The following is a 15,053-nucleotide window of genomic DNA, read 5'->3' on the forward strand; positions in this document are numbered from 1 at the left end:
CTTCTTTTTGGAGGAAAAATAAAGATATAAACTCCTTACCTCCTAGATCAGGAGTTAAGAGTCAGTCTGTTAGGTTTAAACCACAAAATCCTTGTTTTCATTGTGGTAGTTTATGGCATTCTATTTATACTTGTGAATATCATAGTTTGTACTTTGATTATTATCAAATAAAACCTTCTTTGAAGAAAGTTAGTGTAATTCCTTCTAGTGTAAGTTCTGATGCAAAGTATGATATAAAGTCTGATAAAAAGCATGTTAGCATAAACTCTGAAACTAAATCCGCTACAAATGCTAACAAACTTAAAAAGGCCAAAGGATCCAAGCAAGTCTGGGTCCTTAAAACTAACCAATAGTGGTCTTTGTGATTGCAGGGCAACATGAAAAACATCCTAGTTCTGGACAGTGGATATTCAGGACATATGACTGGAAATAAAGCCCTGCTATCAGACTTTTTGGAAAAAGCTGGCCCAGGAGTTTCTTATGGATATGGCAACATGGGAAAGACTCTGGGATATGGCAATATCAATCTTGGGAATGTCATAATTGAATCAGTAGCTCTTGTCTCAAGACTTAAACATAATCTGCTAAGTGTGAGTCAAATCTGTGATAGAAATTATCATGTGGATTCCTTTGAAGAACACTGTGAAGTTGTAAGTAATTCTACAGGAAAAGTGGTTCTGAAAGGTTACAAACATGGTAACATATATGAAGCCAGACTTTCAACAAGCTCTGATGGTTCTGCAATCTGTCTGTTAGCAGAGCATCAATTGAAGAAAGTTGGAATTGGCACAAGAGACTCTCTCATTTAAATTTCAATAACATAAATAAGCTAGTAAAGAAAGATCTTGTGAGAGAACTGCCAAAATCAGTATTTGCTCCTGATGGTCTTTGTGATTCATGTCAAAAGGAAAAACAAAGAAAATCTTCATTCAAGAGCAAAACTGAATCCTCAATTCTTGAGCCTTATCACTTACTGCATGTTGATCTATTTGGTCCAGTCAATGTCAAGTCCATTGCAAAGAAGAAATATATTGTGGTTATAGTGGATGAGTTCACAAGATACACTTGGGTGTATTTCTTGCACAAAAAGAATGAAACTGCATCTACTCTAACTGATCATGTCAGACAGCTGGATAAGTTGGTCAAAGATTCTGTTAAAATAATAAGAAGTGATATGAGTTCAAGAATTCAATTATGGAAGAGTTCTGCAAAGAGCATGGAATAAAGCAGGAATTTTCTGCACCTGGAACTCCACAGCAGAATGGAGTTGTAGAAAGAAAGAACATGACTCTTATTGAAGTTGCACGAACTATGCTTGATGAAGCGAAGCTACCAACCTATTTTTGGGCTAAAACTGTGCAGACTACTTATTTTATACATAATGCTACACTCATAAACAAGCATGGAAAAACACCATATGAGATGGTGAAGAAAAAGAAGCCAAATCTGAAATACTTTCATGTATTTGGATGCAAGTGTTTTGTTCTTAATACTCATCCTGAACAGCTGTCAAAATTTGATCTAAAAGCTGATGAAGGATTTTTTGTTGGATATCCACTTTCCACAAAAGCCTTCAGATTCTACAATTTAAGAACAAGGGTTGTCATGGAATCTATCAATGTATCTTTTGATGATAAAAAGATAACCGGACTTGAAGATTTCAATGATCATGATCAGCTGAGATTTGAAAATGAAGATGTAAATTCTGATACTGTAAATTCTGATGACCTAAGTCCTGATTCTGTAAGTTCTAACAGGTTAAATTCTGATGTCATTGAAACTGTGGTAACTACACCAAAGGAAAATGCACCTGTTCAGGGGGAGCAAGTTAATGATCCTACCACATCTCAAGACTCTCAAGAAGCATCAGAACCTGTCACTGGCTCTTCAAGTTCTTATTCATCAAGTTCTGATGAGCCAAATTCTGGTAATTCTGGAAACTCTGATTCTTCAATTCCTGAAGGATCCAACTCAAATTCTGAAATTTCAGAAAGCATAACTTCAGGGGGAGCATCAGAAAATGCTGATGGAGATAACATGGATCATGGGGGAGGATCCAGTTCTAGAGATCAACTGCCATCTGCAAGGAAGTGGACTAAATCCCACACACCTGACTTAATAATTGGAGATCCTGAAGCAGGTGTCAGAACTAGAGCAGCAACATCAAATGAATGTCTCTATCACTCTTTTCTATCTCAGACTGAACCAAAGAAAGTGAAAGAAGCTCTTTAAGATGCTGATTGGGTGCAAGCAATGCAGGAAGAGTTAAATGAATTTGAAAGAAATAAAGTCTGGACCCTAGTGCCAAGACCAAAGAAGAGATCAATTATTGGCACAAAATGGGTGTTCAGAAATAAAACTAACAGTGATGGCATAATTACAAGAAACAAAGCAAGGTTGGTTGCTAAAGGTTACTCTCAACATGAGGGTATTTATTATGATGAAACATTTGCTCCAGTTGCTCGATTGGAAGCCATAAGAATCTTTTTGGCTTATACTGCTCACAAGAAGTTTAAAGTCTTTCAAATGGATGTGAAAAGTGCTTTTCTCAATGGAGAATTGGAAGTAGAGGTATATGTTGAACAACCTCCAGGATTTGTAGATCCAAAATTTCCTAATCATGTCTACAGACTTGATAAAGCACTCTATGGCCTTAAGCAAGCTCCAAGAGCATGTTATGAGACTTTAGCTCAATTCCTTCTGGAAAGTGGATTTACCAGAGGCACAATTGATAAAACTCTGTTCTACCTCAACCATGAAAAGGACTTACTTTTCGTATCATCTTTGTATCTACAAATGCCAAATTCTGTGAAAGGTTTGCAAAGCTAATACAGTCAAGATATCAAATGAGTATTATGGGAGAACTTAGCTATTTTCTGGGACTTCAAGTCAAGCAAAATGAAGGTACTTTCATAAATCAATCCAAGTACACCAGAAATTTACTCAAGAAATTTAGAATGCAAGACTGTTCAACTGCATCCACCCCCATGGCCACTGCAACCAAGTTAGATAAAGATTCTAGAGCATCAATAGATATTACTAACTACAAAGGTATGATTGGCTCTTTACTCTATTTAACTGCAAGTAGACCTGATATCATGTATGCTACCTGTCTTTGTGCAAGATTTCAGGCTGATCCAAGAGAACCTCATCTAATAGCTGTGAAAAGAATTTTCAAGTACCTCAAGGGTACAGCTGATCTAGGATTGTGGTATTCTAGAGAATCAAATTTTAAGCTAATAGGTTACTCAGATACAGATTTGCAGGATGCAAAATAGACAGGAAAAGCACTAGTAGAAGCTGCCAATTTCTTGGAGGCAGATTGGTTTCTTGGTTTAACAAGTAACAGAAATCAATTTTTACATCAACTGCAGAAGCAGAATATATTGCTGCAGGAAGCTGTTGTGCACAGATTCTTTGGATGAAGAATTGGTTACTGGACTATGGGTTAGAATTTTCTAAAATATCCATTTATTGTGATAATCAAAGTGCTATTGCTATGACAGGTAATCCAGTTCAACACTCAATGACAAAGCACATCAGTATAAGGTACCATTTCATAAGGGAACATGTGATGGAAGGTACAATAGAATTGCATTTTGTTCCAACAGATCAACAACTAACAGATATCTTCACAAAACCACTATGTGAAGCTACTTTTACAAGAATGGTAAATGAACTTGGAATGGTTTCAGGTTCTTTCTCAAAATCTGTTTAGTTTTTGTTCTCATACATCAGACTTTATGATCAGTATTATATATTGTCTTATCTCCATGTAATCTATGCTTAAACTGTAATATATTAAATACTGATTGTTATCTGATGTGATTCTATATACTCTGATAGTGTTTTGAATGTTCTATGACTATTCACTCCAATGAGGATTATTTGTTAGATATTGGCTTAGTAGTCTTTAACAAACTGTGTATCCCATGTTTGAATTAGTTATTTATGTGGAAATCCATAACACAAGTAAACTCTGATTTTGATCTTAGTCAAATTTAGTTCTTGTATCTTATTACTAAGTCACAAACTAGGTTATTGTTTCTTATCTGTCAAATTCTGATGTCAGTAAATCTTAAGGATGAACTACATGCTTGATAAACCTCACTTATCTGAAGAAAACAAAAGAAAAGAAAAATTGAAGTCAGGCACTCCTTTGAGATCTAGAGTAAATATGTGAAAGGGAAGACCCAAGTGAATTGTTGGTATTAAGTTATATTCATTAGAAAAGAAAATAAATTTTTCTTGGTGACGTTTCACATTCTCTGATTACTGGAGAAATACTCTGATAATATCATAAATTCTGATAGTAGTTGTGACTCATTTACACTGAGAAGCCACTGTAAAAAGAATGTCAAAAGATGCATAAAATGAGCACAAACAGTTGAGGTTGACTCTTGCATAAATTTATTCTATACTAGACTTCAAAATTAAATACAGATTTTAGGCATTTTTCTTAGTTATGCCTTATTTCTAAGATATTTGAAGTTTATCAGACTTTAATCTTTATCTGATCATTTACAAATGCACACACTCTCACTCCATATGAATGATGAAAATTATTGTGGTGATTAAGTTGTTTCTGACAAACAGTTAAGTATTATTTGCATATATTCTGAGGACAAGTTCTGATGATTAAACTCTGAAGAAACCAGTCAGTATTTGTGTGAAGAATAACAGAAACAGTCATTCACTTTTTGAGTACAGAAGCCATGTTCTGATGACCGTTAAATTCTGATAATAGTCAAGTTGTGATGCAAATCCTGATGGAAACTCTGATGCTTACGTGGCATTATTTAATTAATTGGCTTATTTTTAGTATTTACTTTAACGGTTATATTTTGTTAGAAAATAATTAAGTGAGATAAAAATAGTGATAATCATTTGTTTAATGGGTTGCGTGTTTGTTTTGGTAACAGCATGTGAGCAATAATTACTGCACGTTTACCGTGCCCACTCATTACTTTTTTGACTGTTTTCATGCTTCCAGGTGTAAAAGGTTTGTTCTGCTTCACAAAAATGACCGTTATCATGTGGAGTGTATAAATAAGAGAGTTAAAAGATTTTACAATCTTTTACCTCCTATTCTTATTTTCTAATCTCTCTTATTCTCTCTCACTCTCTAATATTCTCTGAAGCTGTTTCTTACAGGCATTTTTAACAAACACCTTTCGTACACACAATTTTCACTTAATTTCTTACAGAAATGGCACCTAAGGACATCATCTTTAATGGAGCCAAGTTCGTCCCAAACAACTATATGGCTATTCTTAGCAAGGATGATGCTTCATCAGATCTTCATTTTATTCAAGACTTTCTGGCTCGAAGTGAGATTGGGTATGCTCTGACCCAACCACAATTACTCTCAGGAACTCAAATACTGGAGTTTTGGAGGAGTGGTAATTATGATGATTGTGGTGAAGCTGGGTCCCCAAGTATCATTTTCACAACAGGGTAAGATGAGCATCTGTTAACATTGTCAACAGTTCGACAGGCTTTGCACTTACCAGAAAATTGCACTTTCAATGCTCAGATTGAGGAGACACTTCTACAGGGTATGATGGCCAATCTTGGCTATGAGAAAGGTTTGTCCAAGCTGGGACAACTGAAGCGGCCATACATCAGAAAGGAGTGGAGCTACTTCCTTAACTGCATCACCAGAGCTTTTTCCAACAAATGCTCCAACTTTGATGCAATTCTCATTCTGAGTCAGCAAATAGGGTATGCTCTTCTAAATCAAACTCACTTTGATTATGCTACTGCTATTTTGGGTTTTATTGGGGATAGGATAAATGAGGAACCAAATACTATGTACTTTGCTAGATTTTGTCAATTAATTTACAGTTTTTGTTATCTTGATAAGCCTCAAAACTATAGTGAGATAACTCAACCTTTTAAACTTGCTAAAAGGGCCTTCACAGACTTATTATCTACTGATAATAAGAAAGAGATACTAAGACCCCTTCAAATTCCTACATCTGGAAAACAGTTCTTAGTAAACTCTGATCCCAACACATATACAACCAAATTTCCTGAAGTTACACCCTCTCAACCTCCATCAGCACCTACAACCAATACTCAACCAGCTCAATCCTCTCAACCACAACCACAGCCTACCATCAGAACTTATTTCCAACCTGCACAATCTTCTTAACCACAACCATCTGCTACAACATCTAGACCCAAAACTTCAAGAGCAAAATCTGTTCCTAAATCTCCACCAAGAAGAAGAAGGATGATTCTTAGAGATGAATCAGATGAAGAGGAGCAAGTCCAGGTTCATGCATCAGAACTTGTGACAGTAGAAGCTGAAAATGTAATTTTTCAGAAGGAAGTAGTAGCTGAAAAGATAACTCCTCAGAAGGAAACTGAAGTTGAGGGTTCTGGTATTTTAAAAAGGAAAAGAACTTCAAGTTCTGATGCTGCTCAAGCAACTCCTCCACCATCCAGAAGATCAAAGAAGATGAGAGCAGGAAGGCATATGGAATAACCTCACTCTGAGGAAGGGGATCAGGAATCTCTGATCTCATCAGGACCTATGGTAATTGAAGCCCTTCCAGCACCTGGAAACACTGTTAATGACACAATGATCACACCTCCTGTCTCTCCTATCAAAGAAATGTTCAAGTTGAAGATTCAGGATTAAGTCCTGAAATTGATATTCATAGGCTGAACATTCCATTTGTCCTGTTTCTGGAAGCACCACAAGGACAAGTGACAACTCCACCTGTTTCTCCACTAAATGCTGAAGTTCCTACCACACCAATTCTGGATGTGGAAACAGATGAAGTTGTACCAGAATCTCCTATAGCCACACACACACTTATGTTGTTAGAAGATGATGAGTGTCTAGCAAGTTCTGGAGAGTCAGCTCCAGCAAACACTCCAGCTCAAATTCTTGGAAATAAGGCATTGCTTAAAAAGTTTGTTGAACAAGATGCTCCTGTTCAATGGGAAGAAACTCACAGAGGAGTTGAATAAACCAAGAAGTGGAATGAATCTGATTTCATTCCAAGCTCAAAAGTTCTGTCAGATCATATTGCAAAAGCTGATGAGATGTTGACAAACTCTGACTTCAAAGCTCAACTTAAAGTCACAACTCTCAGTACTAAAAGTCTTCAAGGTCAACATTCCATTACTCATGCCAAGGTTGATAAACTACAGGAAAATGCTGATAAGCTGGACCTGATGCTCAAGCTAGACAAGAACAAGTTTATCATACCTATTCATGAAAAAGTAGAGGCTATTGAGAAAGTTCAAGAAAAGCAACAAGCACAATTGACCGAGGTCCTGTAGAATCAAGCCTCTCAACATACTCAACTGAATGAAATCCAATCTTCAGTAGAACTTCTTCTATCTCTACTCCTACCAGATGATGCCAAAAAGGGGGAGAAGGTAGTGAAGTCCAAATGCTCAACTAGTCAAGTACTGAAGAAGAAGGATGATAAAGGAGATGACAAGGGAAACCCTAGCAAGGGCAGGGGTCAAGGTCAAGGGCAAAGCAGCAAATTTTTTTTAAAGAAACTAAATTTTGATTCTAGAAAATCTTTTACACAGAAGAAGACAAGTTCTGAAGCTGTGAATGCTCAAACTCTGATAGCAAGTTCTGATAATCAAAATCTGATATCAAGTTTCGATGTTCTGATTCAAGCTGAAAGTTAAGACTCTCAGAAGTTTTTTACAGACTCTGAAGCTTAAGGGAAGGGAGACTACTGTCTACTATAAAAATCCCAAGATTTAGACACTTGATGAAGAGATTGCTAGAAGACTATTTCTCTAGCATAATCCTGGAATGAATTTAAAGACTTTAAAGGAGGAAGAAGCTAGATTTGCAGCTGAGAAGACAAATTTTAAGTCTAAAGCTTCTAATACAAAGAAACCTCCAAGGCCTAAGGCAAAAGGCATTGTGATCAAGGAAACTTCTGAGGCTTCAAAGCCCAAGACAAGATCACAAGTTGAAATTGATCCCAAAGAAAAAGGGAAAGGAAAGATTGATGAACCAACAAAGACACAGGAGATGAAGATTCCTCAAATCATGATGAAACCAGTGTGCAAAATGGTTCAAATTTTTGATGATACAGCTGCTGAAGATGAAACTGTTGAAACACTGAAAAGATGGAAGATAAAAGAAGAATCTAAGACAACCTCTGACATAGCTCAAGTTGTTCAGAATGAAGAACATCAAGCTATAGAAGAAACAACAAATCCTGATCAAGTCATCAAGACATCAACCTCTGACAAAGCTAGAGTTGATTTGAACAAAATGATAATTACTGATAAGAGAAAACTCCTATGAAAAAATGTTAATCCATCAGATCCTAAGAAAAGTCAACTGCTATATGATTTCATGAGCGTTGGATTGAAAGCTAGGGAAGCAAGAGACAGAGCTGGATTAGGTTCTGAAGAAGCCAAGATCAAGACAGGAGTTGAAGTACTTACTAGAGATCCATTCTTATTAACTGACAAACCACTTGAGGAAGCTACACAGAAACACCTTGACAAGGTTTTATCTGTTCAAGTGGTACTGGATGCTCATGATAAAAGTAATGTCAAAGAAAAGCTGATTCTATTTCTTGAAGATGGAAGAATATATAGAATGTCAGAATCAGATGTGCTGAACAAATCTCTGAAAGAACTTCAATTCTTTCATTATTTTTTGGAGATAAAGTCTGATATTACCAGGAGATGGTCAAATTTCATAATAAAGACCATAAGGGATAAAGCCAGAATCTCGGGATCAAGGGTTACAGAATTTGTTCCAAATATAGTTGAAGATGATGGAAGTGAAATTCCCATGAAGAAGGATTCTTTTAAACTTGAAGTTATTCTGAAAGAGAAATGTCTGTGCTATAATGAAGACTTGTCTCATCCAAGGGTAATCAGACTTGGTGATGGATTAGAAAGAGATCACATCTCAGCACTTAGGACTACAATCTACCAGATTGGAAGTCAAGATGAAGAAATGAAGCAAGTCAAGGCTATATTAGCTCAAGTCCTGAGGAATGCAGAAGAAAAGCTGATATCAAACTTTGTCAAGAATCACTTTGGATTCAGATTGACTTAGTAAGATTGGTAAAAGCTACAAGGACTGTAAGTTGTAGTTAGTTGTTTAAATAAACTCTCATTGCATTTGTACTTAAATGTTTTTGACATCATCAAATCTATTAACTTGTATATTTTTCATAATTTACAAGTTGGGGGAGATTGTTAGATATATTTGAGATGTCATGTCTAATCTGTTGTGTTTAGTTTTAGAACTTAATATCAGGACTTACTGGAAATCAGAACTTACTGAAGTCAGAACTTATATCAGAACTTAAGGCCGTCAGGATTTATATCAGGACTTAAGTGCGGGTACTTCAGATAAGGAATGCAGCTGATTTACAGGAGAGGATCATGACTAAAATAATAGAAGATATGCATGAAGAGTTGGACAACTAGAAGACTTGTAAGAGGATAATATCTGATTGATATATTTTAGGAGACAAAATTATATTTCATATCAATTAGAAGATATCTTGTAACTGTGTACTATATAAACACAGCTTAGGGTTTACACTATAAGTGTTATCATTCACGGGAACATTATTCATTGTAACCTAGCAGCTCTTAGTGATATTGTTCATCACTGAGAGAGAACAACTGTTCTATTGTAACAGAGTTTATTATATTGAATATACTTGATTACTGCTACATACTTGTGTTCAAAATCGATTTGATTATATAAACACTATATTCAACTCCCTTCTATAGTATTGTGTGACCTAATAGATAAAATTTTAAATTTCAAGGTATTTGCTTTCCACCATTCCAGAGCATCAAACTTATCATCAGCACCAGATAGTCTCCCTTCCTCTAAATATATTTCCAATTCAGACTTTGACGAATTAGTAACAACATCGGTGTTTTGAGCCCAAGTTTCAAATTCATTTATGCTTTTTGTCAGACTTTTTTCTCCAACCGCAGTTGATAATGATGGAACAGTAGGTGCATGAGTTGTTGCAATTCGCTGGGCATTATAGGAAGCAATGTATTCATCAAACAATTCTCGGATAGCATTGTCAACAAGGGTTAATTTCTGTTTGTTTCAAACTCAGTAGTATACATCCTGGGAAAATAAAACTTCACAAAATGCATTTTATGTCTTGGATCAAGTATTGAAGCAATCGACATTAGTAGATTACAACTACCCCAATATTTTTCAAACTTATCTTTCATTTTATGCGCCATTGCTTGCATATATTCAGACTTTTCAAGAAGAGACTGATTCAACAACTCTTTTATCTTCCAAATTTCAGGAAAAAATAAATTAACAGTTGTATATTCAGTGCCAAAGAATACCATTGTAGCTTCGTAAAATATCTCAAGAAATTTCATAATATTTTCAAGAACTTTCCATTCCTCCAAAGTTGGTAGACTATGAAAATAAGAATCTCTTTCCTTATACATTGGAAACACATTTTTAAACTGGAGTGCACATTCAAGATAAAATATGCGGAATTCCACCTGGTGGGAACATCTAAAACCAACCTTTTAGAATTAGGTAACTGCAAATTCTTAACAATTTCAGAAAATTTGTGAAGACGCTGAGGTGACATTTTCAAATACTTAACAGCAGCACGAACATTATGAATTATTGGTTCAATAACAGCCAAACCATCTTGCACAAGCAGGTTTAAAATATGTGCATTGCATCTAACATGAAAAATCCTACCATTAAATAACAGATTTCCTTTCAAAGCAAATGATTCCTTGAGGTGCATAACAACAGAATCATTAGATGAAGCATTATCAAGAGTAATAGTTGATATCTTATTCTCAATTCCCCAATCAACCAAGCAAGCAAATATGAAGGCACTAATCGCCAAACCAGTGTGTGGAGGTACCAAATGCAGAAAATTGATCACCTTTTTTTGAAGAATCCAATTAAAATCCAAATAGTGAGCAGTAAGACACGTGTATCCAATATTTTAATTGGATGTCCAGTAATCACAAGTCAAGCTTATACGATCAACAATTGTAAACATCTGCCTAAGCTTTTTCTTTTGCAGAGTATACATTTTCATGCAATCATTATTCAAAGTGTTACGAGAAATAGGTTCAAATCGCGGATTCAATGATTTCATTAGTATTAAGAATAACTCATGCTCTACCATACGAAATGGGTACTCATGCACAAAAAACATTTTAACCAGCAAATCCCTAATTTTTTCCTTATCATACTTGAAGAAATTAACGTTACCCATATTTCCATCAGCTTCTAAAATGGGATACGATAATACCTTATGTGTGACGCCAGAAATAGAAGCCCACCGAATGCTGCAAGCTTTCATGTGTCGAATCAAATGACTGGTAGAGCCGTCCTTACTCAGAGAAAACTTCGCATTGCAATACTTGCAATTGAGTTTTTTGGTCCCATCTCTAAGTGTTACTTCTTCAAATTCTTCCCATACTTTAGATATTTTTTTCTTTCGCTTTCTGGATCCCTGCTCCGAATTGTTACCCTCCATCGCTTCAATATCAATTTCATCTTTCAAAGTTTGAGAATTATCGGGATGATTTTGATATCCTTCACTGGGCTTGTGGCTGATTGCTTCTTTAGTACCTTGCAAAATATATAATCAAAAATAAGTTATCACCAAATAAGATACGATATCTAAAAAATAAAATAAACTTAATTGAGATTTTACCAGAGATATCAACAACAACAAAATCATCTTCCACATCTTCCATATCGCAAGCCAATTATAAATCTAATAATTTTTAGACTAAGAAAGGAGGATGAATGATATCTCATATAAGAAGGTGTATATATAGGCACAACTTATACATATAATTATTAATATGAATTGAATATTTGTGCAAACGAGGAGTCGATGAGAGTAATATGAGTCAATCCATTTTACATCCAGATGCACACATCAACATTCGAGAGGGCTGAATAACGAGGGGTCAGAGTTAATATTGGTAAAAAGGATAAATATGAATAATTTAATTCTATACATACTGAGCTTAATATTTGATGGGCTAGAAATTTTAATACTACTAGTTAGGAGTATTATATATAATCCCAGCATCGGGTAGTTGAGCGAATCCAGATATAAACCCGGTACGGGTTGTTTCATATTTTTTTAAAAAATATGAACCCTAAAATGGACGGTTATCTTAATTTTCAAATCTGGGATCATATTTTATTCGGGCCTAATTTTTGCGCCAGATATGGATCGTTTCCAAAACAAATCTAAGGCATGAATCATATTTTCGAGCTGGATATGAGCCGAGATACCGGATAATCCGAATCATTTTACAGCCCGTCCATTCCCCCTGAAAATGGGTATTATTGTAATTATAAATTAAAAGTTCCCTATTTTATTATTCTTTCTAATATGACCGTCATTTTTTAAGTTATTTAATTTAACAATTATGATAAATAAATTTATAGAAATCGAGCAATTGACAATAAGACCCTTGCTAAACCAAAAACCTCCCTTCCTCATTGACCTTATCTTTCTCACCCTCACACACATTTCGCTCACTTCTTGCAATGGCCACTCTCAGCTTCTCTCCTCTCTCTAAAACCCTAATAAACCCTTCTCATCCTAAACTCTCAACCCCGCTTTCATATCTCTCATACCCACTTCGCTCTTTACCTTTTAAACTGACCCAGAATCTCAAATCCACCCGAATTTCATCTCGGAGCCTCATCCGAGCTGCTGTAGATGGAGACTACTCTTCCAAAAGGAGCAGTAGTAATGAACCCAGAGAGACGATAATGTTACCCGGTTGTGATTATAATCATTGGTTGATTGTTATGGAGTTCCCCAAAGACCCAGTTCCTACTAGAGAACAAATGATTGAGACTTATCTTCAAACTTTGGCTACTGTTCTCGGAAGGTCATTATCTTTTATACCCTTCTAATTATACATATCAATATTTATATGTATTTGTATATGTGTTTGATATATTGTGATTGTTGTGTGGATTAGGCTGTTTGTGTATGTGTGTGGTGGTATCCAAGAAATATTACATTTTTATTGGTGTTTGTGTTGTTTTTCAAGATTTTTTTATGTGTATATGTAAATGTTTTAACTTTTAAGAAATGTTTATGTGGGTATTTAATAATTTGTTATTTGTTATAATCTTTTGTATATTATGTGTGTTGGATTAAATTTCCAAGCAGTAGGTTATGTGTGTGCGAGGCTATGTTTCTATTTATAATTCTATATAATCTTGTCTATTATCCAAGACAACGTTTTTTTCGGTGTGGAGTCCGTATTATTCACGGTACATTGATTTGGGGTCAATTGATTAATAAACATTGTGAATTTTGTTTTTACTTGGTTTGTAAGGTATAGAATGCCTATTTTATGGAATGCAATGAAGTTGATATGCGGTAAAAGTTTGAAAGCTGTAAATTGTGTTAAACGAAAATCCATTTGATATCCAAGAGTACTTATATTTGATGTTTGTGTTTTTACTTTTATCATCTCACTTAGATGTGGGTTATTTAGATCACCAAACTTTTGTCAATTTTTTTCGTGGAATGTAGGGAATGCCCGTTTTAAAGAATGCACTGAAATTGGTGTGTGATATATATGTGGTTACTGTTTAGTGTCAACTTGGAAGATTAGTAGGAGTTTGATTTATATTATGCATTTATCATTTTTTCTGTTGTAAATTAGAAACACCGTACATAAGCTCTTCCATGTAAACAAGTTCGATAATTGATGCTTTATTGTTATCTAAAATTGTCTTACCTGTGGTTGTCAGCATGGAAGAAGCTAAGAAGAACATGTATGCGTTTAGTACCACTACCTATACTGGATTCCAGTGCACAGTATCAGAAGAAGTATCTGAGAATTTTAAGGGTATTCTAATACATTACTCAGCTGTTTCATAAGTGAGTATAACAAGGGACTAACCTAATTGTTGACTTGCATCTTTCTGGTATGTAGGATTACCTGGAGTTCTATGGGTTCTTCCAGATTCATACATTGATGTTAAGAACAAGGACTATGGAGGTGAGACATAAGGAAATGAGTTGTTCATGTGTTTAATATACTATTTCAGTGGATATCTGGACATGACTCTCATTATATGCCTCAGGTGATAAGTATGTCAACGGGGAAATAATTCCTTGCACGTACCCCACTTATCAACCAAAGCAGCAGAGGCGATCAAAGTATGAGAGTAAGAGATATGTAAGACAGAGGGATGGTCCTCCTCCTGAACGGAGAAAACCAAAACAGGCAACCGAATCCTCCTCTGGATGAACTATTATAGGTTGGGTTCACTAATATAGTTCTTTTGTAATTTAGTTGTTTGGTAATTTACTAATGTAATCGTCATGCTTTTGTTGTGTTCCGTGATAACTTAATTTGCCTACTACTTAACTGCAGTAATTCATTTCAAGTCATTGCCTATATTGTTTTTCGCAGGTTGATGATTTGTGTTCGAAGAGGAATTTACTCATTAGAAAATGCCAATGTTGCCAGTTTTAGAGATGGTGAGGGAAGACAGAAATATGCAATAGGTAGTCAAGGTGCCCTGTTTTTCGCAAGGTTGGTCAAGTGAACTCATTGTTTCAAATCTTTTTGTGAGAGTATCTGAGTAGTTTCATAATGAGGTGTAACTTGATTGCCGAATATAAATGTAAAGTGGAACCAACTAGGTTTTTTTATGTAACTTAATTTTTTTTGTATATGCAACTATTTTTGGATGCTTTTGGTCAAATGGCTTTTTGTTAAAATTATTCTTAAGACTTGCTCAAGTAGTTTTAGTGTAAGTTGGAAGTATTTTATGTTTGCAGAAAGGCTATAATTTTGCTGAATCCACATTTTCGGTTACATTGTTATACATGCACTGTTTCCGTCTGAGTTTCAAATAATATGATTTCCGTCTGAGTTTCAAATAATATGATTTCCGTCTGAGTTTCAAATAATATGAAATAGAAGAATAAAGTTGCATCAAAAGCCTTGTAAGCGGTCTAGGTCTGTGAATTGGTCTTGACATCTTTCCTGTAATCTTCGCGAGTACAGCAGCATATTAA

At 35.2% G+C, this 15,053-nt stretch overlaps 2 protein-coding genes across 2 annotated transcripts; one reads left to right on the plus strand and one right to left on the minus strand.

Annotated features, from left to right (window-relative positions):
• Nucleotides 1-10,376: 10,376 nt before the first annotated feature.
• LOC141719219 (zinc finger BED domain-containing protein RICESLEEPER 2-like) lies at nt 10,377-11,736 on the minus strand. The gene is made up of 3 exons (XM_074521598.1): nt 11,694-11,736; nt 11,019-11,608; nt 10,377-10,910 (listed from the first exon to the last, which is right to left on the minus strand). Exons 1-3 carry the CDS (start codon nt 11,734-11,736, stop codon nt 10,377-10,379), a joined length of 1,167 nt encoding a protein of 388 aa, XP_074377699.1.
• A 756-nt stretch (nt 11,737-12,492) lies between these two features.
• LOC141720487 (DAG protein, chloroplastic) lies at nt 12,493-14,756 on the plus strand. Its single transcript, XM_074522921.1, has 5 exons — nt 12,493-12,897; nt 13,775-13,872; nt 13,960-14,025; nt 14,111-14,287; nt 14,443-14,756. The coding sequence occupies exons 1-4, from the start codon at nt 12,548-12,550 to the stop codon at nt 14,275-14,277; spliced, it is 681 nt and encodes a 226-aa protein (XP_074379022.1). The 5' UTR covers nt 12,493-12,547; the 3' UTR covers nt 14,278-14,287; nt 14,443-14,756.
• Nucleotides 14,757-15,053: the final 297 nt, after the last annotated feature.

The sequence above is a fragment of the Apium graveolens genome, chromosome 4, assembly GCF_009905375.1.
Source record: "Apium graveolens cultivar Ventura chromosome 4, ASM990537v1, whole genome shotgun sequence".
Taxonomy (NCBI): Eukaryota; Viridiplantae; Streptophyta; class Magnoliopsida; order Apiales; family Apiaceae; genus Apium; species Apium graveolens.

Excerpts from the sequence above, each read along its gene's own strand:
- LOC141719219 (XM_074521598.1), bottom strand. The coding sequence starts at position 11,736 with ATGGAAGATGTGGAAGATGATTTTGTTGTTGTTGATATCTCTG. Across the intron at positions 11,609-11,693 it reads TGTTGTTGTTGATATCTCTG|GTACTAAAGAAGCAATCAGC; the intron begins GTAAAATCTCAA and ends ATATTTTGCAAG. Across the intron at positions 10,911-11,018 it reads TTAGGCAGATGTTTACAATT|GTGATCAATTTTCTGCATTT; the intron begins GTTGATCGTATA and ends CTTCAAAAAAAG.
- LOC141720487 (XM_074522921.1), top strand. The coding sequence starts at position 12,548 with ATGGCCACTCTCAGCTTCTCTCCTCTCTCTAAAACCCTAATAAACCCT. Across the intron at positions 13,873-13,959 it reads AGTATCTGAGAATTTTAAGG|GATTACCTGGAGTTCTATGG; the intron begins GTATTCTAATAC and ends TCTGGTATGTAG. Across the intron at positions 14,026-14,110 it reads TAAGAACAAGGACTATGGAG|GTGATAAGTATGTCAACGGG; the intron begins GTGAGACATAAG and ends TATATGCCTCAG.